Below are 27,162 nucleotides of genomic sequence, written 5' to 3'. Positions count from 1 at the left end.
CTCTCCCGCAGTGCACAGAAAAGGACCCTTCAGGTAAACCAATCGTCTTTCTCAGCACTCTTTCTAGAGTCTCCTCATCTTTTTTTACATCGTGGTGACCAAAACTGAATGCAGTATTCCAAGTATGATCTTACCAAGGAATTATAAAGTGGTATTAACACTTTGTGTGATCCTGATTCTATCCCTCTGTTTATATAGCCTAGAACTGTGTTGGCTTTTTTGGAAGCTCCACACACTGCTGGTTCATATTTTAATGGTTGTCCACTACGACTCCAAGATCCCTCTCACAGTTACTACTTTTGAGCAAGGTACCACATATACTGTATCTGTGCAAAATGTATCTGTGCATTTTGTATCTCTCTCACAGGAGGAACTCTGGTCAGTGAAAAAAACAAAACAGTTCCAAGCAAAGAGCTTTCACAAGCAAGGAGAGAATGGTGCAGGAATAAGATAATAAATACTCCCCATCTCCTTCACCCCAAACCATTACAATATGCTCACTTCAGGAGAAGATGTATTGAGGATCAATTTCATAACTCAAATCACTCTTTTAATAAAATGATAATTACATGTCCTTCTTTCCCCTCTTCTGTACCAGTGACTTTGTCTCGACTCCTAATAATAACATGCACTAGTCTCTGTGATTTTCCTGGCAACATGTTTTTAGAAGTGTTTTGCCCTTGCCTTCTTCTTCGAGTTAAGAGAGAAAGTGTTAAAGGCAGGATAAAAACTAATTCCTTGCTCCTAGTCCAATGCCTTATATTTTAGAAAAACAATTTAGGAGCTTTCTTTTTGTGATCCAGTAGTTGAAGTTCATTGCTTTGGGTGTTAAGGAAGAAAAGCAACCTAAATCACAATGGAAAATATTCTCTGATTTTATGTTAGGTATTATTGAGCCTGGTTGGGCTACCTGAAGATTATACAGTCTGACATTTAAGCATTTTGTGATTTGCAGGGTAGCAGAACACTTTCATTACGTGCATTATATATACACCTATTATTAATCCCAGGAACTCAACAATAACCAGATCATCTTGTTTTGAAATATGACCTATTCACCAATATTTGGCTGTGATGTCAACTGTGCCTGGAAAGCGCATGTCTGACCTTTCTCAAAGTTACTTGATATGTAGCTCTACACAGTGAGTGTGACACAAGCAAAAGAATTTAACACATTGCTATTCAGCGTTTCTTAAACTATAGGACAAAATCATTATAAGTTCTTGGTAAAATGAATGATGCAAAAACAGAAGGACAATAGAACTCTTAACCCAAATGTGATTTTAAAAATACCTCAAAAATATAAGACCTTGGAAACAGGGATGCTTTGAAGATATTACATGTATAACACATGTAAAGTAAGTCGACTGTGGAAAAGTTAGAAAAATGCTAATAAGCATAGGGAAAAATCATTCCAAACAGTCTTCAAGGAAGCAGGTAAAAAACGGATTTTATCTTAATCTGTTATCTTCTCTGAAAAGTTGTCCGAAAATAAATACATCAAAGTTTCTCCAAACTGAACAAAATGCTTTGTCTTCCAACATGATGCAAAAAATAAACTAGAATACCATTTAGTCATGAGAAGATCAGGTTTTTCAAAACTTTAACTTCATAGCTGTCATGATTTTCTGAACCATCCCTTTGACATTTTGTACATCTTCTTCATGCTGTAGATCAATGACTTTTTCATCCCTTTAAATTAAGAAATATTATGTAAATAATGGATAGAAAACTTAAATACGATAGAATTCAACAACCTACATTCATAAACTTAGCCATATAACCTATCAGTTGGTGAGTTGCTAACATAGGGCACTGCACCATAAATTCATTAGATAATTTATTGTGATAATTAATTAAAGCAGTTGCACAAAGCTATAAACACTTTTCCCCATTCAAAACTGCTAGGGCTCTTTTCTTTTTACTATTCAAATACAAATTAAGAGATTCTTAATTTAAAATACAGTATTATTCACAAAGTTGTTTTCCTGGTTTAATTGCTATTATAAATGATTATAAATGATTATCATTATTTTGATGACAACTTTTCAATGTATGTATTACTAGCATTAAAACATATTAAGGAATTTTATGTGATACTAAATAAACTGCTTTCCTTTTCTTGTTCTGTTAATTTATGCCTTTGAAAGCCAAAGAATAACTTTAGTCAATTACCCAGGAGGTGTTTTTTTTAATTACCTGGTAAATCACACTACCATTTTATGGTTAACTTTTAGCCTATTTGACAAGACTCATGGACCCATTTACCTATTAAACTAGTCCCCAATACATTTCTGAAAAGGTTAGTTTCTCAATCTTACCCTGTTGTCTCTCGTGAGTTCAGACTCCAGAGAAGGAGTAGGCAAATGTTCAAGATTTTAGTCAGCCTTTTTGTATTGCTATGTAATTATATAGCATATGTGCACAGAATTGACAAAGTAGTTCCTTCTTAGTTTTGCATTTTGTCACTTTCTAAACTTATTGCTATTCTCACTTTATGTAAATGAAACCAATCCCCCATCCTTTGAGGGTACATCTAAGTCTGATTTCTATTTTTCACTTCCATATAACCTTACAAACAGCAGTTGCTTCATTTATTATGTGCCATTAGTGCTTGCTATATTCATGTAATACATAATATTTTGCTCACTCAAAATGAAGCAAAGTAATATTTATTAAAATGGATGTCAAGCATAGGCCCAAAGCACTATGGAAAGCAGATCATGTTCATATCCCAGGAGGGATGTCTTTATTGACATGAATAGGTTTTGACCCTTAAATAAAACATGACTTATTTGCATTTCTATTTACTTTTGTCCAGGGCCTCCATTTTAACTTGAATAATGTTCTAATAATGTTCTAATAAAGCACATCTGGGGTCTACAATACATTTCAGTCTTTGATCATCTGGGGATCTCTTTACTAAGGCAACAACAATAACAAAAATTCTGTCTTTTCCCTTAGAAGTGCTTTTTTTCTCTGCCCACCTTGATTTTTACTTTTGCACTACATAACATCTCCAGGTGTCTAAGCTTTCCTTCATCCACCTGGGACATCCATGACAGATTTAGATGTTGAGCAAGATTTTGCAGTCTCTGGAAGCCTCTGGCCTGCGTGCAGTTGGATACCAATATTGTATTAGGAACTAACCCTGCCTGTTCAACCAGTATATTTGTAAGTAAATATTATAAACTCTTCAGGAATCCCCTCAAGGAAATCTAGCCCATCAGAGGCACCTTTTAGAAATTTCAAATAAACCCTCTTCTCAGTTAATGAAGTGCAGCAGGACTGCAGGTAGATTTTTTCCTGATGTTGATGCAGCTACTGATATGCATTTGGTCAGTGCAAAATATATCCTATGGAAAGTTTTCATTTCAGGTAGGAATGAAGACCATCTGGTGTTGCCTCATACAGAGATATCCTTTGCCTTATGCATGAACAGTCTGGGAGAGGTCACAGACCAGATGTACAAGAGTGACACTAAGCAAATGAAAGGAAATGTGATCCAGCGGCAAACAAATTTAATAAAATAAAAAATCTAGAAAACGTTTCTGTTGTTATTCTCTCTCTCTCTCTCTCTCTCTCTCTCTCTCTCTCTCTCTCTCTCTCCCTCCCTCCCTCTCTCCCTCTCCCTCTCCCTCTCTGCCTGCCTGCCTGCCTGCCTGCTTCCCTTAGTAGTGGCCAAAATTGTAGAAACCTTTTGGGAAAAGTGTATTTTTGAGGTTTGATGGCTAATAACACCACTTTTTTGGAGTAGTACCATAAAATTATATACCTGTCCATTTACAAATCTGTCCATTTCTCCTCCTCCTAACTCTTTGGTCTCACATTCATACTCAAGATACATAGGAAGGTATGTTTTTCACAAAAAGCTCTACCTGACACAAAATCATTACTGCAAATATAAGAAACCTTATTTTATTTCACATAAGTTTGCCAAATGTATTCTCTCTTTTTGTGAAACATCTAATTTGCAAGCATTTCAGAGCCTTATATGCCATAAGACCAAGAAGAAAAATAAATCAATAGATGGTGTCATTTCTAATAGAAACCAGACCCAAAGACTTGCCACAGATTTTAGAAAACATACAATCTTTTTTTTCTTGAAGAGCTAAATAGGGTCTCCACAACTGAGCAAAAACAAAAAATAAAAAAACAACAGGGCTCAAGCTAGTTTTAAACTACATGGACTGTGCAAGATGAAAATAAATTGTTAGATGGTTGAAGGCCTTGTATTCTTTACCAACGTTTGGAAGCAGAACCTGCCAGCTACATAATAAACCCTAGATGGTATATATGCATTGCAGAACTTAGCAACGACCATTTTTCCTGTAGTGATGACTCCGGTGTTATAGATCTAGGTATTTGACTGAAAGAGGTAAACTGCTGCATGGCAGCCCAGCAACATTTAACCTTTACAGCCTAGCAGGATCTAATTACCAACCACATTCAGAATCCAGCTGAGATGATGGTAGCGGGTGAGACTAGAGAGGTGAAAGGCAAATTACTAACGTAATGTCTGGCTTGAAGATACTGCCTCAAGCCTGCTGCCATTAAAATATGAATAAAGTCTGTGTGGGAAAGAGGAAAAGGGGTGTAGGAGATGGGTGGATAATGTAGCACGAAAAATAATAGTCATGCAGGTCTGTGCTAGTTCAAAGCCTCATTAGAAGAATTACAGCTGTAACAAGAGAAGGATGGTTAAGTGGTTAAACCGGTATCTCTGTTCACAGCAAAATATATGAAAAACACCCACACAACAGTTAAACTTAATTGGGCTTATATCTTAAAACATCTGCTGCACTGCTACAGTCATTGCACTGATGCAGAGAGGCTATTCAATTTATCAGTAAATCAGAATGAGTTAACTATCCAGAGTCAGGTTATACAGGGAATTAACAAGTTTTGACCACAGGGCTAATGCTCCATTATGCAGGTTCTAGCAACTTGCTGAAGTGGCAGACATGGGGGAGAATTATCTCAACTGAGATCAGTTTGTCGCATACAGACTATTAGAAACTTGACAAAAAGGTTTCATAATATTCATAAACCAGGAAGACAAAATAATAAAAAGCACAGCACCTTCATTTTTATATGCTTTCTTTCTTTGTTGATATAGTTAAGGGTGATAGTGGAACACATGAAAAAACTAACTCCCACATGGACATATACAGGGAGGAAAGAAAAAATATTTTATCCCAACAAAATTATGACACTGAAAACATTCAAGCCCTTGGGATTAAGTGTCCCTCTCAAAGCAGGGCTGTATTTTTAACATTTCTAGAAAAAACAATGCCATGCCTTGCTTTCCCAGTCATCTCACCCTCCCTGTAAGATGTAGACTGGCTTGCTTCATGATCTACGGCCATTATATGTCCTATCAGTTATTGCTAGTGGGAAATAGCTCAGGGATCTGATGTTAAATGAAATTGTCCTACCCATTTACAGAGGGGAAGGGAGAAATGAAAAATCACAACTATGTTACTGGCAGCAAACCCCATTCTCCTTATGGGAAGCTCTAACTTCCCATTCCTTGGGAAAAGCTACAGCTGGGAAAGTTACTGCAATTTTGTGATTAAAAAATAATATTTGTACATATAATTTTAAAATTCAGGGTCTGCAAAGGGTTGGAAATGATTCCAAGCTTGGTAGACAGCAGTTTTCTAAAAACTTAGATTTTAAGAAAACTTTAAGAAAGTTTTGCAAAAAAATTTTTTAAAAAATTTTGCCCACATTATACTAGGAACATATGTCACACTAACAGCAATATGTGGTTTTACTACCACAAATTATTTAAACATTACTTTCACTGTTCTAATAAACATAGCTCCCATCGTAAAGTTTAGGCTCAGTTTTGCAGTTTTAGGTGTGTTCTATGTTCTATCTAGAGGTTTGAAAAACCCACATCAACAAGCAACATACAGAATCAAAAAACAAAGCAAAGTAAAATAACTGCAATCAAAGCTATGAGTTAAGTGTACTTGAAGTACTTTTTAGAACTACAGTTTATTAATTAGATCACGGTGTGCCTAACTTAATAACTCGTGAACTCATACAACCTAACACCTTAACTAATAAATGCAGAATTATTTTTCAATACCTCAACAACACATAGCAGTTTTGTTAGCAGAGAAAGAGAGAAAGGTCCCAAAGCTGCGAGATTAGAAGGGGAGCTCTCAATGGCAAGTAAGAATTGCTTATAGACTGCTTTTTACCCAGTATTAGTTAGGTTTGGAAGGTGCAGAAAGCAACTAAGCCACAGTATTAGCATCTTAAACAATTTAAATCAATGGTCTCTATTGTTAATTTTTTAAATTCATTTTTCATTTTCATTTTGCAAAAATACTTTTGTATGTTTGAATACAAGATTGTCTCGAAAAACACTGCACACATGTTCTTACCAGCTGTTAGGGTAGTTTTAGCACTCTGAATTAGGCTGGACAATCCCACAATTCTTGAAATACCTGGGGAAGGGGAAAGAGGAGGAGGAGGAAGAGGCATGGAAAGTAGGAGAAAATAAACAGAGTCAGATGTTATTCTTGAGATTATTTTTAAAAAGGGGTTTTAAACATTAAATATTATTCCAGAAACACATTAAACCACACTTTGCAGAATAACCAGATGATTATCCCACCAAATGCTGTAATTTTTATTTTGTTGGGAGATTCAAGTTTACTCGAATGTTTTTAATATATATTATACTGTATAATATAATGCACAAACATTCAAATTTTCTGTTCTGCGAAATGAAGTGATCTTTACAAATAAAATTCAAGTTTTCCTTGTAGTCAATCATGGCTATTTGCTGTTTCTGATGAAGTTATTAACCACATCTTGTTAAAAATTGTTGAAAGTGGAGACAAGAGGGGAACAGACAATCAATGTAAATGAACAAGGAATTAACAAGGTAGAAATGGAAAATAAAACTCAATGGAGTAAAGGCACAAAGAGAGTAGAGAAGAAAAAAGAAATTAGCCAAAAATAAAGAGAGAAATAAAGGAAGATGGGAAAGAAAAATTTGGGGGGAGAGATACTCAAAAATTCTATTGAAAAGTGAGAGGGAAAATACAAAAGAAAAGATATAAGACACATAAAAAGAAGAAAAAGAGAAAAGAAAATTTAGAAATAGGAGAATAGGAGAATGATATGATCCAGTAGAAAGAGATTGATAACAAGATAAAAATATGTTTTAATTAGAATGTGTGGGAATTATATTAAGAACCTTAAAGCTTATAATTATATTACGCTGATTATATAAAACTTGAAATTTGAAACTTGAACATTCATATTGTTAATGGAAAATAGATGGAAAATAAGTGATAAATTGTTTATTTTTAAAGAGTATGTGGTTAAAAATACTATATTGCAGCAAAGAAAAAGAGTAAATATGTCTTTGGTCATCCAGTGGTCTTTGGGATTGTTATAGCCCATGTCTGATAGCTTTGGTCAAGTTGTCTCATAAAATCATCAGTATGCCTCACTTTCCTTAATACAAACTCATTGCCCTTTATCAGCTAAAATTGCTCTCACCGGGAGGGTCTTGAAATGCCCCCCTCAGGTGGCTCAGTCAGAAAAAGAAGTAGAGCCAAAAGTGGCAGTGAAAACCGCTAAATCCAAATGGCCAAACTCTGCCGCTACAGGATTAGGAAGAACTAACAACCAGCAGGCCTGGGCCTGTTTCCTTTGACTCCAAACAAGATTCGCTCATCTAACCACACAAGCCCACAACAGCACCTGCAGTAGATAACATAATAAAAGGCAGAAAAACATGAAAGGACAAGGTTGCAAGGAAGAATCTTGTGGGAACAGTGGTCTACTAAGGAACTACTCCGGACGTCTGCATTCTAAGCAAGAGTCATACACCCCAGCTAGGCTTGAAATAGTATAAAATGACATCCATTGAGACAGTGAAGGGCTGTTGGTGGTCTTTGTCTTTACCTTCCTTGAACGCTGGTTCAAATCACACATCTGGACCACTGCAACTTGGTTTGTCTATTTTGACTACACTGTGCTTAATCCCTGAATATATTTACTGTTCTATTTTAGAATTCCAAACTACAAGACCTCTCAATTCCAAAACAGAGGCAATCTAATAAGTGACAATGGTCTGTATGTCAAAGTTACCCAGAAAGGTAGAAAAACCAGGTTACTACCGCAGTAATTTTAGTACTAAGTCCCTTTCTTAAAAGGGTCCATGAAAGTTCATTAAGAACCCTGAAACTGACACAAAGGAGCTTTTTCCAAAAGGCAACTGGATTTCTTGGATTTTTTTCTTTGAAAACATTGCCCTTCAGTTCTCAACTGAACTGAAATCTTTTCAAAGAAAAATACCAAGAAAGTCCAATCGCGTTTTAGAAAAAGCACCTTTGGGGAAATCATGTCCTGTGTGATTGAGAATCTTCAAACACCTTCAACTGAACACATTTCTCCCAAAGGAGGCATGTGTGACTGGATGAATGCTGTGATAGTTATCAGGATCAAGTAAATAGTCCTTAAGCTATGTCTCAGTCAGGGAAACTGGGGGCCATTGCTGTCAAACTGGCAGCAATTACCTGCACAACCCACCCAGAAATCCCCTTCAGCTGAAACTAATTATAGTTTAATTCATCTAATTAGTCAAGAGAGTAAAGAGGCAGACATCTGGTTAAACTTTTCCAAGCAAACTGTCCATCTCTTTGCCCTATATTAATTGAAACCCATTTAATATAACCAGACTAGATGGTATGCTGGTGACCTTTCCAGGGTAACTTTCCCGACAACTATGGCTGTGTTGTATAATAGCCTACTTAGCAAACTCCATGCTTGTAGCATTTAAGATTGGGGGAAATTTAGGCTGAGAGCTGGAATGTCTAAGTCTGTTACTGGGCATAACTAAATCCCAAGGTCAGCCTCAAATTCAGCCCTGAGCAGCTATAGTTTATTGGCTAAGACCCAATGAACAGCAAATGGGTCACATCCAGTGATAGTTCTTCATATTATATGGCAATTTGCTTTTGAGCCAAATCATCTGACATAGGAAATATTTTTTTAACAGTAAAAGAGTTACCAAACCCAGGCTTCTAAAGAAACCAACATGGTGCCAAAAATAAGGATGTGTGTACTTTTATGCAGAGTGGTGTATTTAGACCAGGGGTGTCAAACTCATGTCGTCAGAGTAGTGTCATTTGATGTATTGGACTTTTTCCTGCTTTGCTAAACCCGGTGTGGGCATGGCCAGTGCATGACACATCCGGCTCGTGAGCCACAAGTTTGACAGTCCTGATTTAGACTTATCAGAACAATGTTAACATGGTAATCATTTCGTGCAATTTAATAGACCAAGTGAGATCATTCAGAATGTTCATAACTCCCAGGCACAGTGCTGGAATTTCTAAGTACTTCATTGGACACAACCAGCTCCCAGGTCCAGTCCACAAGTTCTGCCTGAGGAACTATAGTTTATTCAGATGGCTATTGGCTAAGACCCAATGAATGGTGCAACCAATGAATGGGACACACCCAGTGATAGTTCTGCATGCTCTATGGTAAGTGGTTTGTGAGCGAAATAACTGAAAGAGGAAATCCAGAAGTAGAAATTGTAGGACAAATATACAGAGAGAAGCTTGTTAGGCATGGCTAAAGCTTTGGCATAAGAACATAGCATTTTGAATTAGTCTTTATAGATTCTAAAATGGGCTGACACAAAAAATATCAATTACATCATCAGCTTTGACACCACTGCCCATTTCCAGCTACATATACTTAAATACTATGGATTCTGAAACTACTATATACAAGACTGATTCTAAAACATTCACTTCTGCAAATGAATTATCATTAAAACCTACCTTGGTGTACCACAAATCTACAGTCAGGGTCATGGGCGACCTGTAATAAAATTTCTTCCACATCTCTGTTCTTCCCTGGAGAATCCTTGAGAAAAGTTATTTTTTGCTGCAGGGTGCTTGGTAAAGCCATCAGTTGTGCAAACTGACCTTCTGGACTTTTATCTATCTAAAGATTAAAAAAAAGAGCAGACACAGCTTGTTTTCCTTCAACAACAACAACATAGAAAATTAGCAGCCACATCTGGAACCAGGTTGCCAGCTCATGCAGGTTATCTGCACTGGAGCACTGTCCATTCACCTCATAAAAGGGCACAGAAACTGGTTAATGCAGAAGGGAAAATATCAATGAATATGAGTCAGGGTCGTGCAGTCAGGGGAGGCAGAGCCTCACCACTGTCATCATGAAAAGAAAAGAAAGGCTGGGCTAGTTGCTGCCAGAATCACCATGGATGACTCTGCTTAGTGCTTAACTGTTTAAAAAAGCCTCTAAAAAAGTGCCCTCTACAGGAGGTGGCAGGAGAACGAGGTGCCTCATCTAGCCTGACTTTATGATCACTCGAGCAGAGCTAAGCAAGGATTAAAAGCCGAAAAATTCCTGACTTACATGAGGCACGTCGTTCTCCTGCCTCCTGTAGAGGGCATTTTTTTAGAGGCTTTTTAGAGGCTCTGGCAGCAACTAGCTCAGCCTGGCCTCAGCTCATGCCTTTTTCCTTTTACATTTTCTTTTCTTTTCATGATGGCAGGCAAGAGCAGAGTTGAAATCCTCTCTGAAACAGCTGGAAAATGTACGTGTGGGTCGGAGGGAGGGGGCGAAATTCAAAAAGTTTGATTGCATGCAGAGCCACATTGCCTTTTCAAACACACACACACACACACCTGGATAAAAGTATATAAGCCCAGCTTCACTGATTACAAATTTGAAAAGGCAACATGGCTCCACCTGCAATCAAAGGCTCGAATCAGAAGGCAGCAGGGGAATGGGAGGGGGGTATGGAGGAGCTGCTTTCAAGCCACTGGAAAATATATCCACTCCAACTTCTGTGTTTGTGTTTGTTTGAGAGTGAGTGAGTGAGAGAGGGATCCAACTTCTCTGTGTTCTCTGTGTGCCTGTTTGAGAGAAGGGGGAGGGAGGGAGAGAGGGAGGAAGGAGGGGGAGGGAGAAGAAAAAGAATGAAGTAAAACTTTTTTGCAAAGGCGAAAAACAAATGCTGTCACTTTAAATTGGAACTGAGCATGCCTGGCTGTGGAATTCTGGGAGCTGAAGTCCACAAGTCTAAAAAAAATTGAAACCCCTGAGTCAGTGCCTCACCAGCCATAAACCTCACCTCACGTCACTGATATGAGTACACCCAGCCCAGTAGAGCTGACTGATTTGACTCAAAATTGTATCTGCATTTTGATCTTCACTGCCACCTGCAAATGTTTTAAATACGAGACTAGACTTGGGTTGTTTGCATTCAGAAATTTACATATTTAAAGAACTTATATGATTATCTATCTCACTCAATGAATCTAGGCTGCAACTGGTAAAAATATAAAAACACTTCCTACTCTTCCCAAGACATCAGAATCACCCATGTTATTATTTTATAAGACTTTTTAAATTTTAACAAAAGATAAAATACAAGAAAAGGAAAAAGTGGGTATAGGAAAAACAAAAATGTATTTGCAGAAAAAGAAAAGAAGACGACAGAAAAAAAAAGAAAAGAGTAACTTCTGACTTTCTTCAGTATAGCTACTAGCATAAAATAATAAATTTGCTCTAACATTAGCAATAATACATGGCACTTCTATAACCATAAACAGCTCCATCAAATCCCATAGTTAAAATTTCATCTCTTTCACTTTCAAGCAAAAAGTCCAAAAGTGGTTTCCAAGTAGACACAAAGCTTAGGCAAAGTCTTTCTTTAATCAAAGCAGTCAGTTTTGCCATCATCTCTGCCAAATCTATTAACTTCACCATTGTGGAAATGTGTAAGTCTTTCTATTTCTGTTCATACGAAAGTCTCACTCCAAGAATCCCCCATATTACTGGCTCAACCCCATTCTAGTGCTATGTTTGGAGGAACAGCTAGGTCTTCATGGCCTGCCAAAAGGCTAAAAGAATAGGGAGACTTCAGATAGAAGACTATTCAAAAGGGTTAAGAGGGATGAGTAGTATCCGATGACAATTTTTGAGGAACGGGATATGGAATGTGCTTCACTCTATCTGGTTTCTGCCCTTCCAGACTCTTCTAGCCTCCAGGCAGTGAGTAAAGCACCTGAATAGCATCACTTGTGCATCACTTGTACAATATCATACTGGACCTAGTGCCACGAAATGACTCCATCCAGTTGCTTCATAGTACATCTTAACTTGGAGAGGAGAAAGACTAGAGCACCCCACATAAAAGTCAAGGGCTGGATCTTTCTTCCCCACCAACATTTCCTGGTAGGAGCCATGGAAGAAGCAGAACCACTTCAAAATAGTGTCCCCCCCCCCCAATTTCTAATCACCTCAGATGATCCAGAAGCATACCATGGTTGATGGTACTGAGAGCTGTTGAGAAAAGAGCCAGGATGGGTGCATCACCCCAATCCTTTCACAGGTCATCCACCTACATGGTTATCTACAAACCTAGAGCCTCTGAGTAGGCAGAGAAAAAGATATATGATATGACAGGATAAACGAAGAGACTTGTAAACAAAGGAAAATCTTAAATCTTAAGCAGATAGCCTTGGTCAGTTTATAAATACATCTTCAAAGACTGATTTAATTCAGGCAGAAGGTTTTTTTCAATTTTGAACTAATAATTATATATCATTTTCTATCATTTATAATCTACAACAGAATCAAGTTGAAATCGTTGCTAAATCTCATCATGCAGTTGTCATTTACGGCAAAAATGCCACTCTGTTTCCAAATGAGATTGGCCCAATAATCTGAGCAAAACCAATGAATTCATGAAACATAGTTTATCTGAAAAGTTAAATTTTGGTATATGAAACTTGTTTAGTCTTCAGATAATTTGTTATAAATCTTTACCAAATACATTATTCTCACTGCTTATGTGGAATAATCATTTTTCCTGAAAACTGCTGTAAATTAAACCGGGATTCCTGCAAAAGCAGAATGTAACAAAATGGCATTTTTTTTTTGTAATGAATATTTTATTTCCATTTTCATAACACACACTCACATGTATAATATACATAGCTGGTATCATACAGTATTAAATAATAATTACATCAGTTCCTCTTGTCAACAATGCCCAGAAAAATAGAAACCCATTATAGCTCTTCTGCTCTCCATACACCTCTTTCTTCTACCACCCTCCAACTTTCTATATTCCCTCCATCATCCTTTTCTACTCTACTTCCCCTCCCTTTCTACTACTCCTCTCTCTACAATCCACTCCTCCTTATCCTTCTCATCTTCCCCCCTAACCCTCTCTCCTATCCTTTTCTTCCCATCTTTCTTCTCCCTTCTATTTCCCACTCCTCCTCTCCTTGGTGTATTTCCGCTACATGTCAATATGCTTAACATATCCTAGTTTTAATGAAAAAATAGGAATAATAATAGTAATGAAAATATAAGAAAAAAAAAAAAGAAACAGTATACATGTGGGGTCAAATTACATTAAAATCTAACACGTCTCATCAAACCTAATATATATCCCTCCCTCCACCCTCCCCCACAACCCCCCACAACCTACCCCCCCCCCCGACTTCCCAGAACCCGTACACAGTATAGATTTTTAACAATCACAGTCTGAAATATATTGGAAAAAAGAATAAGAAATTAATAACATCTTTACATTGAACTTAGCTCCTCCTTGCTAAGATAATTTTAAACAATTTACTTTTCCAGATTTCCTAAGTAATCAAGCCACCTGGATATGCCAGGCTATGGATAGCTTGTTATTTAACATATCACACTCTTCAAAATAGTTTACATTTTTTTAAAAAAAATATTCCAACATTGACCTGCTTACCTCTAACTTGCCCAGCTGATGCTTGTATATCACTTGGGGGCTATCTTGCAAAATGTGGCTATACAGCTTCTGAAAATGTATCATGTTTGGTTTCACTATGTTCATAACCTTTGATTTATCTTCTCCAATGAGCATTCTGAAATCGCCTAAAGCAAAGTCAGGTTATCAATATTTATATAGGCAACCTGTTTACAGAGATGTAGTTTGCCTTACAATTAATAAGATTTCTAATACTAGCTGCAAACTGAGACTTAGTCTTATCTTCATAATTACAGTATTACACTAAAGCAGGAACTATGGCTCCTTCACGACATGGAGTTCAACTCCCAGAATTCCTGAGCCAGTCAGGAATTCTGGGAGTTGAAGTCCACAAGCCATACAGGGCCCATAGTTCCCCACCCCTGCACTAAAGGAAGAGTGAAAACATACATTGCAAAGGGGGCACACTAAACTAATGATACATAATAAAGAAAATATAGCAAATACATGTCCTTGAGCCAGAAGATCCCACTTAAAATCACTACGTTGTGAATCTCACACTGTGGCTTTGGAATACTCATTAGCATAATTTACCTCACAGATATATTTTTAAAAAGTCCATCAAACATCGTAAGAATTACTTTTATGAAAAATGCAGCTTAGGAAACTGCAGGCAGAATATTAACTGCATTAGAATTCCTCAGGAGATCCTTGCTAATTAATTCAGTAGCCCAGGAAAGATAAAAGATGCAGCTCTTGCACTCAAAACTAATGAATATATTATGTTGGCATGTTGGGTGGGGGGGGACCTTCAAGCCGCCTTTAGCATTTCTTTCTATCAGATCAGGCAGATGGCTTTGTTTCAGGAGAGCTCAAGGCACATACTGCTGGCTGACACAAATGTTCAAACTGCAGTGTCTGAGCCTGTGCGTTTAAGGCAGTGATGGAGAACCTATGACACGTGTGTCAGTGCTGACACGCGTAGCCATTTGGGGTGACACGCACAGGATTTCATGCGATTCATCCTCGGCTCCTGCATGGCCGCCGAGGATGAAAGAATCTGTGCTGGAGGAACGGGGGGGGGGGGACGTGTGATCTCCCCCGCCCACACTCACTTACTGTATCGCCGCTGCCACTTTCTGAGCGCAGGGGCTGCTGGTAAGGCGTGCGTGCCGTGCGCACACACGTCATCAGCGCGGCGAGCGAGGACCCGCAGGAGAGGAGCGTGGGAACAGTGCGCGCCTCTCTCCAGTCAGGCCGGCACAGAGAGTCTACTCCTGGGACTGTCGGTTACGACCGCACCACAGCAGGGAAGTAGTTTAAACTATAAATTGCGCAAAATTATGTTTTTGTCGAAGTGACACACAACGCGAGTTATGCTCGATTTTTTGCCGATTTTTGACACACCACGCCAAAAAGGTTGCCCATCACTGGTTTAAGGGAAAAATGGTGTTCTGATAAGATCAGCTTGCCCCAACCACAAAACTTTTGTGTGTGTTCGACCACAGCCCCCAACATCCTTAGACCACAACATGCCAACATAATATATTCATTAGTTTTGAGTGCAAGAGCTGCATCTTTTATCTTTCTTGGGCTACTGAATTAAGCTTTCATTGTAAAATACTCCCTTTAACACTCAAATGTATTACATTGAACAAAAATCTGTACATTCAACTGATTTAAGCTGAAAATCAGATATGAAAATATCCAAGAAATCAAAACTATGGGTGCTTTCTAGCTGATAGAATGCAGGCAACAAGATATTCAGCTGAAAGCCTCTAGAGACCCTCACTTGTAGAAAATGAAAGTATGCTAAGTCCAAAAGTGGGCTATGGCTGTGCAGCACACACTGGCAATGTGCACAGATTGTCATTATTAGCAGCAAATGATGAATTTCGCAAATGTCACATTACAGCCAAGAAAACTATTCAGGGAAGCCAAGGTATAGACAGGGCTACAATGTATGACAGAAAACATTTGGACTTTGGTAGTCCTGTGTGAAAGTAGGAACCCATATGCTGGCAATAATTTGGTGTTAAGTTCTGATAATTAGGGATAATGAAAGAAATCAGTGATGAGTTTGAGGAAAATTGTGCAACATTCTGAATAAATGTGATGGAGAAAAACTAGTCTGTTAAAAGCATTAAATTAGTCATGTAAATGCATAAAGTGAGAACATTTGGAAGTCTAAGAATAAAACATTTGTGAAAAACATCTGTTTTGAATATATGATTTAAGTATATGTCTATTTGTAAACATACATATGTTAAAGCAAAGAATCTAAAAGTACAAATAACATGATAATTTATAAAAATATAAACTGACGGAAGAAGTAAAAGGCTAAAATGGAATTTTGAATGTGGGATACCATCTTATTTGTAGCGGATCTTGAGGGAAATAGAAAAGAAAGAAGAGAAAAATAGAAAGAATCAAGAATCATAGGGTTGGAAGGGATCCCTGACCAATGCAAGAATCCTCATAGCTTTCTGGACAAAGACTGTTTATTTTTTCTTGTGAAACTACAAATTTAAGAGGCAGGCTATTCCACTACTTCAAAGTTCTCACATCAGGAAAATCCTCCTTATTTCAAGTCTGGATCTGTCTCAATTCAGCCTCTATTCTTGTAAAAGCAGACGGCTTGCAAGAAAAAAGACGAATCCTGCATTTTTAGAGTGGAATGAAAGGAAACTGGACAGTAAAAAAAGATGTGGAAACTGCTTGGAATAGAATAGAAAGAATTGTTACAGAATACTACAGAAGTGTGAGGAGTTACATTAATGGGAAATATGGAAAAGGGTGATGAAGCAAATACAACTATGAATGAAGAAAACTATGCATCTTAGAGAATGCTAAAAAAGAATGAAAGATACATTAATGCATAGAAAGAAAAAAGTTTGTAGGCAAACAGAGAATGTAGGCAAACTGAGAAAGACTACAAAAAAAGAACTTAGAACAAATGCGTGGAAAAGTGCTAAAGGAGTATCCAGCTAAGTGAATAGAACTGAAAATAATTTAAGCTGCAAGATCCAGAATACTTCTTCCTAATAGTTTGTCAGATAGATGGCTGAGCCATCTATTATGCTAGCAAACCATAAGCAAAGTTGGTGCACATCTTTCATTAACAGTTACGATCTCGTTTTTAAAAAATCTATTATTAAACTATTTAAAAGCCATACTCACCACAATACGACAATCCAGCAATCGTCATATAAAGATCTTCTTCAGAGAAACTTTCAGGCAACATGAGAAAGGCTGCCATGACAGCACTCTTCAAATTACTGTTCAGAGCCTCTTGCAGCTTAACATTCTCATTCTGAGCCAGAATTTTCACCTGTAATTAGTTGGAAAATTTGGTCATCAAATAAGATCATAAAAATGATCAGCAATCTATTTCATTAGAACAATCCTCTATAGATTGTTTAAGGGATATCTTCAGAAATTGAAGCAAACAAAAAACAGACCCTCATCCTGAAAGCAAATGCTTTCCTCAGCTTAATTAAAAGATCTATGAAACACAGCCACAATCATAATGGCCTTTGAAACCAAGAAAATGTCAAGACTTTATGAAATGATATAGAAAAATCTATAGCAGCAGAAGACCCCACTCCAATTTATGTTTTTCAAAGCTTTTTTTTTTCAATCAAAGGACTTTGCCATTTCTTTAACACACATCTTCTGAGGCAGCTTCGAACAGAAAAAATGTGTACAATCTTGTTATGTGTGTTCATTGAAGAAAACTTCTCTTACTAGATCTGACTCAATATGTTGCAAGAACAAGTATTGCCTCTAATGTGATCACCGTGTGCTCAAATGTAAAAAAAAAAAAATCCACAAGATGAGTGAAGAAGACAGCTGGAACTTGACTGAATACAACAGTATTTTGTGATAAGAGTTCAATTTTGCAAACATGCAGAAAGCACACAAACATCACTAATTCCATGACAGAGGCATGATTGTATCCAGAACCTCACAACTGAAGATACACAAACGCACACACCCCTCTCTCTCTCCAAATGCAACCCTGGAGACTCAAAATGAACCTGTGGTGCATCCAATATCATTATTTTTCCATTATCTCTCCCTGCATCTGAAGTGTGGTTTTTGTTAGTTACATAAAATTTGAACCATCTGAGCTGTTAAAGGTAAACTGGTCCTGGGAGAGATTCCTAGAACACATGTTTTCAATTTGCTCTCCAGTCTGTTTTTGAAAGCCTAATTTTGCAAACAAGCATTCCCCTCCCCAAGAGGAGGGGGGGGTCAGTACCATCGTGTGGAACTGGGAGAGGCTGGTAGAACAATCTTGGACTACAGTGGAACCCAGCTGCTTTGCCAACTATTTCCAATGACTAAATTACACAGCCTATTGAATAATCAAGTGACCATACTTTAAATTAACTGTTATGGAGAACAACTGTGTTACTTGCTAGGAAAGCAAATTCACTGAACTGCATTAAGGGGGGGAGGGGGGGATAAAGAAAGGTAGCACTATGACCTTGAACGTGCCTTGGACTACAATGGCATTTAAAGAGAATAAATGTAGAAGCACCAAATGTCTCATAATGTTTGGGTTAATTTCTGAATATGCCCGTATTTTAAAAAGCTTCATTTGTTTCATATTTTTATTTGGTTTGTAACTTTAGCTGGAGCCAGTGTTCTCCTAACCAAAAATGAAACAAAACAACTAAACAACCACACCTTTGGAATGAGTTTTGGAAGAAAAACATCCAATATGAATGTTTTAAAATGACTTTTCAACCTCCAAAATAAAGGTTAAAGAGAGGCAATGGAACTGAGTCATTAAACCCTTTGTTTTGAAACACAATCAAATCCAATTTATTCTCAAAATTACTTCAAAATATAGTCCTAAAACACAGGTTTTAAAGGTATGGTGCTTAGAACTTCTTACAAAGCCTAAACATGTTTTTTTCACCCATTGTGTATATTACCCATTTGGTCTTTTATATTCCTTCAAGTGCCAGAATCATGTACCACTAAATTTCCTTTTTATATTTTTAAAACAAAATACAGCTAGAAAGAAAGAAAGAAAGAAAGAAAGAAAGAAAGAAAGAAAGAAAGAAAGAAAGAAAGAAAGAAAGAAAGAAAGAGGCAGAAAATGTATGCAAATATAATATTTGCAATTTCTAAACTTAGCTACTATATTAGTTTATTAATTTCTATGGTTACAAAGGAGAGTGCAAAACACACAATAGATTGCCTAAGGCAATCTATAGGAATTGCCCGTAATATCTCATATAAAGAAAACCACACACAAAGTTCCACATTCAATTTCTGACAATCATTAAGAATACCAGAGAAAGATCTGGAAACTCTATGAATTACAGAGCTCTGCATTAGCACTTAAAACTAAACAAGAAACTATGAATAACTGCTGAGTGGGAAATTCTAGAAGTTGACGTTCATAAATAAGATTGCCAAGTTTGGAGTCCCCTGTTTTAAACCAATAATATTAATTTTAAGCCAACCTTTGCTGTGTTTTCAATAGGTACTTGTGCCTTATTGAAAATGTCCTCATCTGAACAGTCATTTATATTAAAACCATTACAAGAGGAAAGTCTAAAGTGATATTTGGAAAGAAGAATGAGAAGGCAATAATTATGTATTTTAACTAATCAGGTCACAAATGGGAAGGTTACAAATGGTGATCACCTGACCCTGGCATAAATATATGCTGTTTGCCAAAAATCCAAAGTTTGATCATGTGACCATGAGGGATACTGCAATGATCATAAGTGTGAAAGATCACTAAATCGCTCTTTCAGTGCTTGAAAGAGTGTAAGTCAAATGGTCACTAAACAATGGTTTTAAGTTAAACGCTACCTGTACCTGTGTGGCTGAAACCGAAAAAGCCACTCAGACCACTTCTGCAGGAAACCGCAGGACTGAAAGAATGTGAAGAATGTACTGGCTGAGAAACAGGAGACCATTATGGCACATCAAACTATAGTTTAAGAGCCGAGGTGGCGCAGTGGTTAGAGTGCAGTACTGCAGCCATTTCAGCTGACTGTTAGCTGCAGTTCGGCGGTTCAAATCTCACCGGCTCAGGGTTGACTCAGCCTTCCATCCTTCCGAGGTGGGTGAAATGAGGACCCAGACTGTGGGGGCAATATGCTGACTCTGTAAACCGCTTAGAGAGGGCTGAAAGCCCTATGAAGCGGTATATAAGTCTAACTGCTACTGTTTAATCCTGTAGGTGTCTGAAAAGACTCTTTCTGGGCATTCTTTGCTGACTTCATTGAGAGATTGTGGGAGAAACTGGAAGTAATCATTGATGGCTCTTCTTTTACATTTATCAATTGCATGAAAGTAACTAAAGGGTTATTATGTAATCATAGGGTATTTATCTACAATGGTAAATGGACAGTTATTTTAAATTCTATATAAACTCACTGATCCAAACTCTTTCTAAACCCAGTTTACTTCCTCCAAGATTGGTATATTGACCCAATTCTGAATTATGCCTTGGTAAAGCCACACTTGGAATACCGCATTCAGTTTTGGTCACCACGATGTAGAAAAGATGTGGAGACTCTAGAAAGAGTGCAAAGAAGAGCAACAAAGATGATTAGGGGGACGGGAAACTAAAACATATGAAGAACGGTTGTGGGAACTGGGTATGTCTAGTTTAATAGAAAGAAGGACTAGGGGAGACATGATAGCAGTGTTCCAATATCTCAGGGGTTGCCACAAAGAAGAGGGAGTCAAACTATTCTCCAGGGCACCTGAGGGTAGAACAAGAAGTAATAGGTGGAAACTAATCAAGGAGAGAAGTAACTTAGAACTGAGGAGAAATTTCCTGACAGTTAGAACAATTATTCAGTGGAACAGCTTGCCTCCAGAAGTTGTGAATGCCCAACACTGAAAGTCTTTAAGAAGATGTTGGATAGCCATTTGTCTGAAACGGTATAGGGTTTCCTGCCTAGGCAGGGGGTTGGACTAGAAGACCTCCAAGGTCCCTTCCAACTCTGCTATTGTATTGTATGTATTGAATTAATTTATGTGGGTGACATTGTTATTTTACAGTCTATAGCAGTGAGCGGAAGAAGTTTTACTACTGATACCAAAAAGAAAAAACTCACCATAAATTACTAAAAGGACAAAGGTTTTGTTTATCTTCAAAAGCCAAGTCAGATCAGAAAGTCAGATAACAGCAGATCAGTGTGCATGTTATTCAGTGGGTAAAGACTTTCTAGACAACTATAAAGATTAAGGAGAATGGCCACAGAAACATAATAGCAATTATTCATTTGATGTATATACAGTAACCGGTGCTGCAATTATTCCATCTGAAATTAAGACTTTCAAGCTTGCTATATGCATTTAAAAACCCTTTAAAAGAAAACAGAATCCGAATTCCACAGATCCATGCTTGATGTGCTTCAATGTGCACTTTGTGTAGTAGGAGGGATTAACTCGAGGTCCAGCCTGGTGTCAGATCATAAACGTTTGATACAAACCAGTGGTGGGTTGCTAACCAGTCTACTACCTACTGGTTCGTTTGTACTTGCGTGTGCAACACTTCTGCGCATGCGCAGAAGCGTCCGGGAGGGTGGCCAGAGCCTCCCACCACCACTACCAGTTCGGCCAAACTGGCAGCAACCCACCTCTGGTGCAAACTGAAGTTTTACTCTAAGAATTAGTCCTCTTAGATATGGGTCCATAGCTTTTGCTCCAAATAAACTATAACAGCAAAGACAAGGTCAAGGCACCTACTGTGCAACAAATCACAACATGCAAATCACAATATGCAAGTTCCAAGTTAAGCTAATGCAGAAAATGAAAGCCAACCAGTTCCACAAGATGATCTTCAGCATATACCCACTATTGTCAATGATTACATCAAGAATTGCTTTGAAATTCTGACCACAGGGAACCAATGAACCATGGAATGAAATTTTAAAAGCTGCTAAAGATCAAAATGCAGGTTGGGGACTTCCTGGAGAAGGTCTTAGCTATGTGGCTGCTAAGAATCAATGTCAGATATGCACAAAAGACTTGTCTTTACATAGCATATAAATCTGTATCTGTTGTTAATCAGAAAGAACTGTTTTGAAAAGCCCCTACCAATAAAGGCTTTAACATTCAAGTGATGAAAAAATTGACAAAACCTCAAAGAAAACCCACATAGTATTTGCATTATTTTTCCAAAAGGAAAAAAAAGGAAAATCCTAACTATCCATGTGGCAACCATTACATCTAGTATATCTCAGTTTCAAATAGTTGAAATAAAGTAATTCCATATAAAACTTGTTATAAAGTACCATTGGTTTCATTGCAAATGCTAGAGACCTACTTTTGTACAATATCTACACGAGTGAACAGGTGCCTACTCAAAGAGTTGGCAAATATTAACAGAAAAGCTAAATAAACACAATGAAAACATATTTTGCCTAATACAGTGCAACTTTCTCATGAATCAAAACATTTCATACACTGTGATATGGCTATATGGAACCACCAATCACTAATCACCTTGCATGTTAAAAGTTAACATTTGACAAAAAGTTTTCAAGAACTGAATGCGTTTGAAGCAAAATCCTGTAAGAACTTAACAGAAAAAGTCACTTACATCTGATTGCAGTTTAATCTAGTTCCCACATGAAAAGATGAACATTCATTTTTTTAAAAGAATGTCATAATGACTAATTAGGAGTAAAGACTGTAGAGCCTCTTCTACTGCCAGTATGTAATTTCTGGTTTATCTGTCTTAACAAATATTAAGGTACATATTCCAAAGCTTTTAAAACATTTCTTTTCCAGTCTAGTGCCCTTCAAAAAATTGTGTAATAGAATGAGAAAATGCCAGACAGCAGGTAAAATTACACTAAACACAAATCAGAGTTATCCAAATTAATATTCAATTCCAAATGGATCCCTCTCTCCATATCAATGTTACTATTAAATTATTACTAAATGTATCTTAAACCAAACTAGTTATTTTGTCTTTTTTAAAAAAATCTTTAACTCTGCTTCCATCTTGTGGCCAGTCAGAATAAGTAACAAGTTTGTCTCTCCCTTTATTCTGATGGACATCTAAGTTGAATTCCATTGTATCTACTATCATCAACATTATATAAGATATGTGAAATGTTTAAATAGAGTATATTTCAGTACAGTGAGCTATAACCACATATTCTAGCACAAACATTGCAAGTATGAAGAGATAACACTTCTATCAACAATTCATAACACCCTGTCACACGCTTCTTTTAGATCAGGGATTGCATTGTTGGTTGTACAGTTGTTGGAGATATTGCAATGGTCTCATACTGAATTAGCATGCTATGCAAAGCTGTGGATAGGCTAATGTTACATTAAGAAAAGAAGAGCAAGTAACAATACCCTGCCTTCTATTGCAATGGAGTTGGTCAGTGCTTCTGAAAAAAAATCTGTGCTTTCTGCAGTTCTAAAATGCTTAGCCCTCATCCCAGCACACTGGGTAATTTGCTCCATTATCAAAGAACTTAGAATAAAACCATGGGCATGAACTGAACACTCATTTTGAAACCATGCCAACATACCCTCCCTATTTGGTCTGGTAAAAAGCCTGCAGCATTCTCAGACTCCTTTAAGGAATGCTTAATGAATGCAGGGTTTTCACAAGCAGTGGGGGCTGGGGGAGAGGGAGGGCAGGAGGACAAGAGAGAGAATGCAAAATGGGATTGTGTAGCCATCTCTTCAAAACAACAGAGGACAAGTTAATCCTCCATTTTAAATAAAAACAAAACATGTAAGGCAGGGGTGTCAAGCTCATGTCATTGCGGCATCACGTGACGTATCGGGACTTTTTTCTTTCACTAAACCGGACATGGGCGTGGCCAGCATATGATGCATCCGGCCCACAGGCCAGGAGTTTGCCAGCCCTGGTATAAGGCCTTTAGATCAAATCTAGTAGCAACTGAAACATCAGATACTTTAAAATGTGAGGAGTCTAGACCAGAGGTGTCAAACCCACGTCATACGTTGTTGTCACATGATGTATCGGGACTTTTCCCTTCGCTAAACCAGGCATGGGCATGGCCAGCACGTGGCATACCTGGTCTAGACAATACTATTATGACTCACAGCCATCATTTATTTTCACCACATTACTGTCAGTCAATTTCCCTATTATTACAGTCAGTGCTATCTACCATATTTTTTTTCATTTGTAATTTTAAACAAATGAGCAGAAGTAGTACCGGCTTTTGCAGACGTCCAGCTACATAAAGTGTCTTCCATCGCAGCAAATCTTCAATTAAAGCATCAGTACTTATGACACCGTATTTTATAATCTGGCAGAAAAGAAAGCTAAATCAGACAAATGTAATTTTGAGATAGGTTTAGCTCTACCTAAATCAAACATTGAAAAGCTAAAAATGTCAGAAGTCTTATTATTCTGACCTTTTTTTTTTTTTTTAAGAAAATCAGATTTTTATCTAACTTTGCAGGTCATTTTCCTGAAAAGCAACACATAGCGCAGAGCAGGAACCATTTTTCTCAGGAAACTTTGACTAAGCTGGCAATTTCTTCTTATTCTCCTACATACCCTTGAACTCAGACTCTTTTCTTTTCTCTTCTCTGATTTGTAAGACTTCCTAAGAAGGTTGCTATGTTCCTGTGACTGGGTTTTGAAACCCTCAGTAACTTAAAAAAAAGTCTAATTAGAATAAACATTTCATTAATAAAATATCAGAATATTGCGTTCTAACAGCACTACAACACTGGAGAAAGAAGATACACATCAGACAAATTAGAAATAATTCTGCATTTTTCTTAATGTGTAAACATGACTTACCCTACCATTACAAGGCACCAATGTATTGTAGTAAATCCCTGCTCCATAGTTTTGGACGTTGCATATTGATTTGGTTCCAAAATATTTTAGGCAGGAATAATGACTCCGGTTTTTTGACAGGTTCATTGTATGCCATGTTGTAGAATCATCAACTGCAAATACAAAATCCAGCATATTGTTCTGCAAAGGAAAATAAAGTGGACTGACTTCTCTAGTTGGCAAAATCCACAATTCATCTGCTAGGATTAGAATCTTTAGCACCAATCTCATTTTTAGCTTATCCAAGAAATGTGTGAGACATGAAGGACAATGTTACTTGGACACCTCTTTTCCGGTGTGGGGCAGGAAGGACATTTGTCATTAGGTTGTCAGACTAACAGACAAGTAAAATACACTATATTGCCAAAAGTATTCACTCACCCATCCACATAATCAGAATCATTTGTGAGCGAATACTTCTGGCAATATAGTGGTTTTCAGGAGCCCTAACCCCTACTCTTTGAGGAACATTAGAACAAGAAACTCAATTCAATGCAGTTCCCTGCATTATATACACATAACTCCTTCCACAAATCTAAAAAAATCATGAACAGTTGCCATCTTCAGCTATAATGGACTAGGACTATTTTAAAAAAAAAAACTTGAGGAAACTTCTGATTAATTCAGTGGACAGGTGTTCCAGGCAGCAATCACTGAAAGCCTTGTAAGGAGTAGGCTAAAGCAGTAAAAATAAAAAAAACTCAATGTTAGAGAAGCTGTAACATGGTCGCTGGTGATAGAACTCAATTCAATCTTTCCCAATTTAAGTCAACCTCCTATGTAACACAGGGTTTAAGTAACAAAGTTGAAAGAAGGTGGCCATCTCTCAAGGATACTAGCACTCATTCAAGCGTATTAAATTCATGTTTAAGAAACAGGTCTCCTCCTCTTTCCAAGGGTATATAAAGAGCTTGGATAGATCTATCAAGTGGGCAAAATAGCTCAGTGGTGATGGATGGGCATAAGGGCTTTAGACTCCGTCCCGTCCCACCTCCGTTCTGGCTGTAGAAGACCCCGCTTGTTGGAAGACCCCAGAGCCATAAGCGAAGGCTAGGCTGAGCTCTTGGGGGAAGTGAGACAAGATCCTGCGGAACTTCACGGCTGAGCTCGGCAAAGACATGCGGGCAGAGGGGCAACAAAGAGGCTCCCCCGGAATTCGTGCTCGGCGCCTTCTTCCAAGCAGCACGTGGTCAGTCCGGGCGGAAGCCTCGCCTCGCCAGTAACTCCGGAGGAAAGGTGGTCGGTGATGGGAGAGGAACAACAGACAAGTAGCCGAAGGACGCTGCCTAAAACCACAGCGCCCCCTGCCTCAGGCGGTTATCGCTCTTTCGCTTTAATAAAATAGAGGTCGCGCGCTCTATTCAATACATCGGAGTGCATCTTTAGTGGATGTAAACACGGATTCAGCAGCCTCTGTGCAATCGATGAATTATATTCATAAAAACGCTAGTTTCAGGGTTGCCTTGTATAACGCCTCTCTGTTATTTAATCTTTTCTTTAACAGATTAACAGAGTTGGAAGGGACTTTGTAGGTCATCTAATCCAGCCCCCCACCCAAGCAGGAGACCCTATACCATTTTTGACAGATGGCAGTCCAGTGTCTTCTTGAAAGCTTCCAGTGATGAAGCTCCCACAACTTCTGAAGGCAAAGCTGTTCCATTGGTTGAATGTTCTCACTGTCAGAAAAATCCTTATTTCTAGGTTGAATCTCTCCTTGATCACTTTCCATCCATTATTCCTTGTCTGGCCTTCAGATGCTTTGAAAAATAGGTTGACCCCCCTCCTCTCTGTGGCAGCCCCACAAATATTGGAACACTGCTATCATGTCTCCCTTGGTCCTTCTCTTCACTAGACTAGCCATGCCCAGTTTCTGCAACTGTTCCTCTTATGTTTTAGCTTCCAGTCCCCTAATCATCTTGGTTGCTCTTTTCTGCACTTTTTCTGGAGTCTCAACATCTTTTTTTATAGTGTGGTGACCAAAACTGGATGCAATATTCTAGATGTGGCCTTACTAAGGCTTTACAGAGTGGTATTTTTGAGGAATTCTTTAATCCCAACCAAGCACTGCTTCCTTGATCTGCTTTGTAACCTAACTTTATTCCTTTTCTCTGTAAGTCCACATTGCTTTCACAGGGTACTTTATACCAGGTCTTCACGTCTGAATTCTGGATCTGCATTTTTTTTTTACTCTTATTAATTTCTTGTTTTGCCACACACCCCGCAACCCACTATATTCATTTTTCTTTCCTTTTCTCCTAATAATATCCATCTCTCAGTTCCATGGAAAAAAGAAGCACATTCACATACACAGGCCTTCTTTTGACAGTTACTCATTCCTTTCCACAGACTATATTTTATTGCCTGCTTTTCCATCAGCATTTACATTTCTTAAAATGCCTCCATTTCACCATCTCAGTATACTACCAAAGTGTACAGGTTAATCTCCGTTTACCTTTTTGCTGATGATATATTGCTTCCATTTGTTCGTTCCTTTCTCCCTGTCAAATCTTGCTCACTGCTAGGTTGAGTTTCCAGGTTGATAATTCTC

At 37.8% G+C, this 27,162-nt stretch overlaps 1 protein-coding gene across 1 annotated transcript; it reads right to left on the bottom strand.

Moving 5' to 3' along the window:
- Positions 1-342: 342 nt before the first annotated feature.
- TAMM41 (TAM41 mitochondrial translocator assembly and maintenance homolog) lies at positions 343-25,780 on the bottom strand. Its single transcript, XM_014069804.2, has 8 exons — positions 25,606-25,780; positions 24,576-24,755; positions 23,980-24,072; positions 16,961-17,111; positions 13,802-13,947; positions 9,828-9,993; positions 6,402-6,464; positions 343-1,692 (listed from the first exon to the last, which is right to left on the bottom strand). Exons 1-8 carry the CDS (start codon positions 25,732-25,734, stop codon positions 1,619-1,621), a joined length of 1,002 nt encoding a protein of 333 aa, XP_013925279.1. The 5' UTR covers positions 25,735-25,780; the 3' UTR covers positions 343-1,618.
- Between the last annotated feature and the right edge of the window lie 1,382 nt (positions 25,781-27,162).

The sequence above is a fragment of the Thamnophis sirtalis genome, unplaced genomic scaffold (genome assembly GCF_051295495.1).
Source record: "Thamnophis sirtalis isolate CommonGarterSnake01/CBP01778 unplaced genomic scaffold, rThaSir2_p1.2 scaffold_3, whole genome shotgun sequence".
Lineage (NCBI taxonomy): Eukaryota > Metazoa > Chordata > Lepidosauria > Squamata > Natricidae > Thamnophis > Thamnophis sirtalis.
This window is presented reverse-complemented; position numbering and strand designations above follow the sequence as displayed.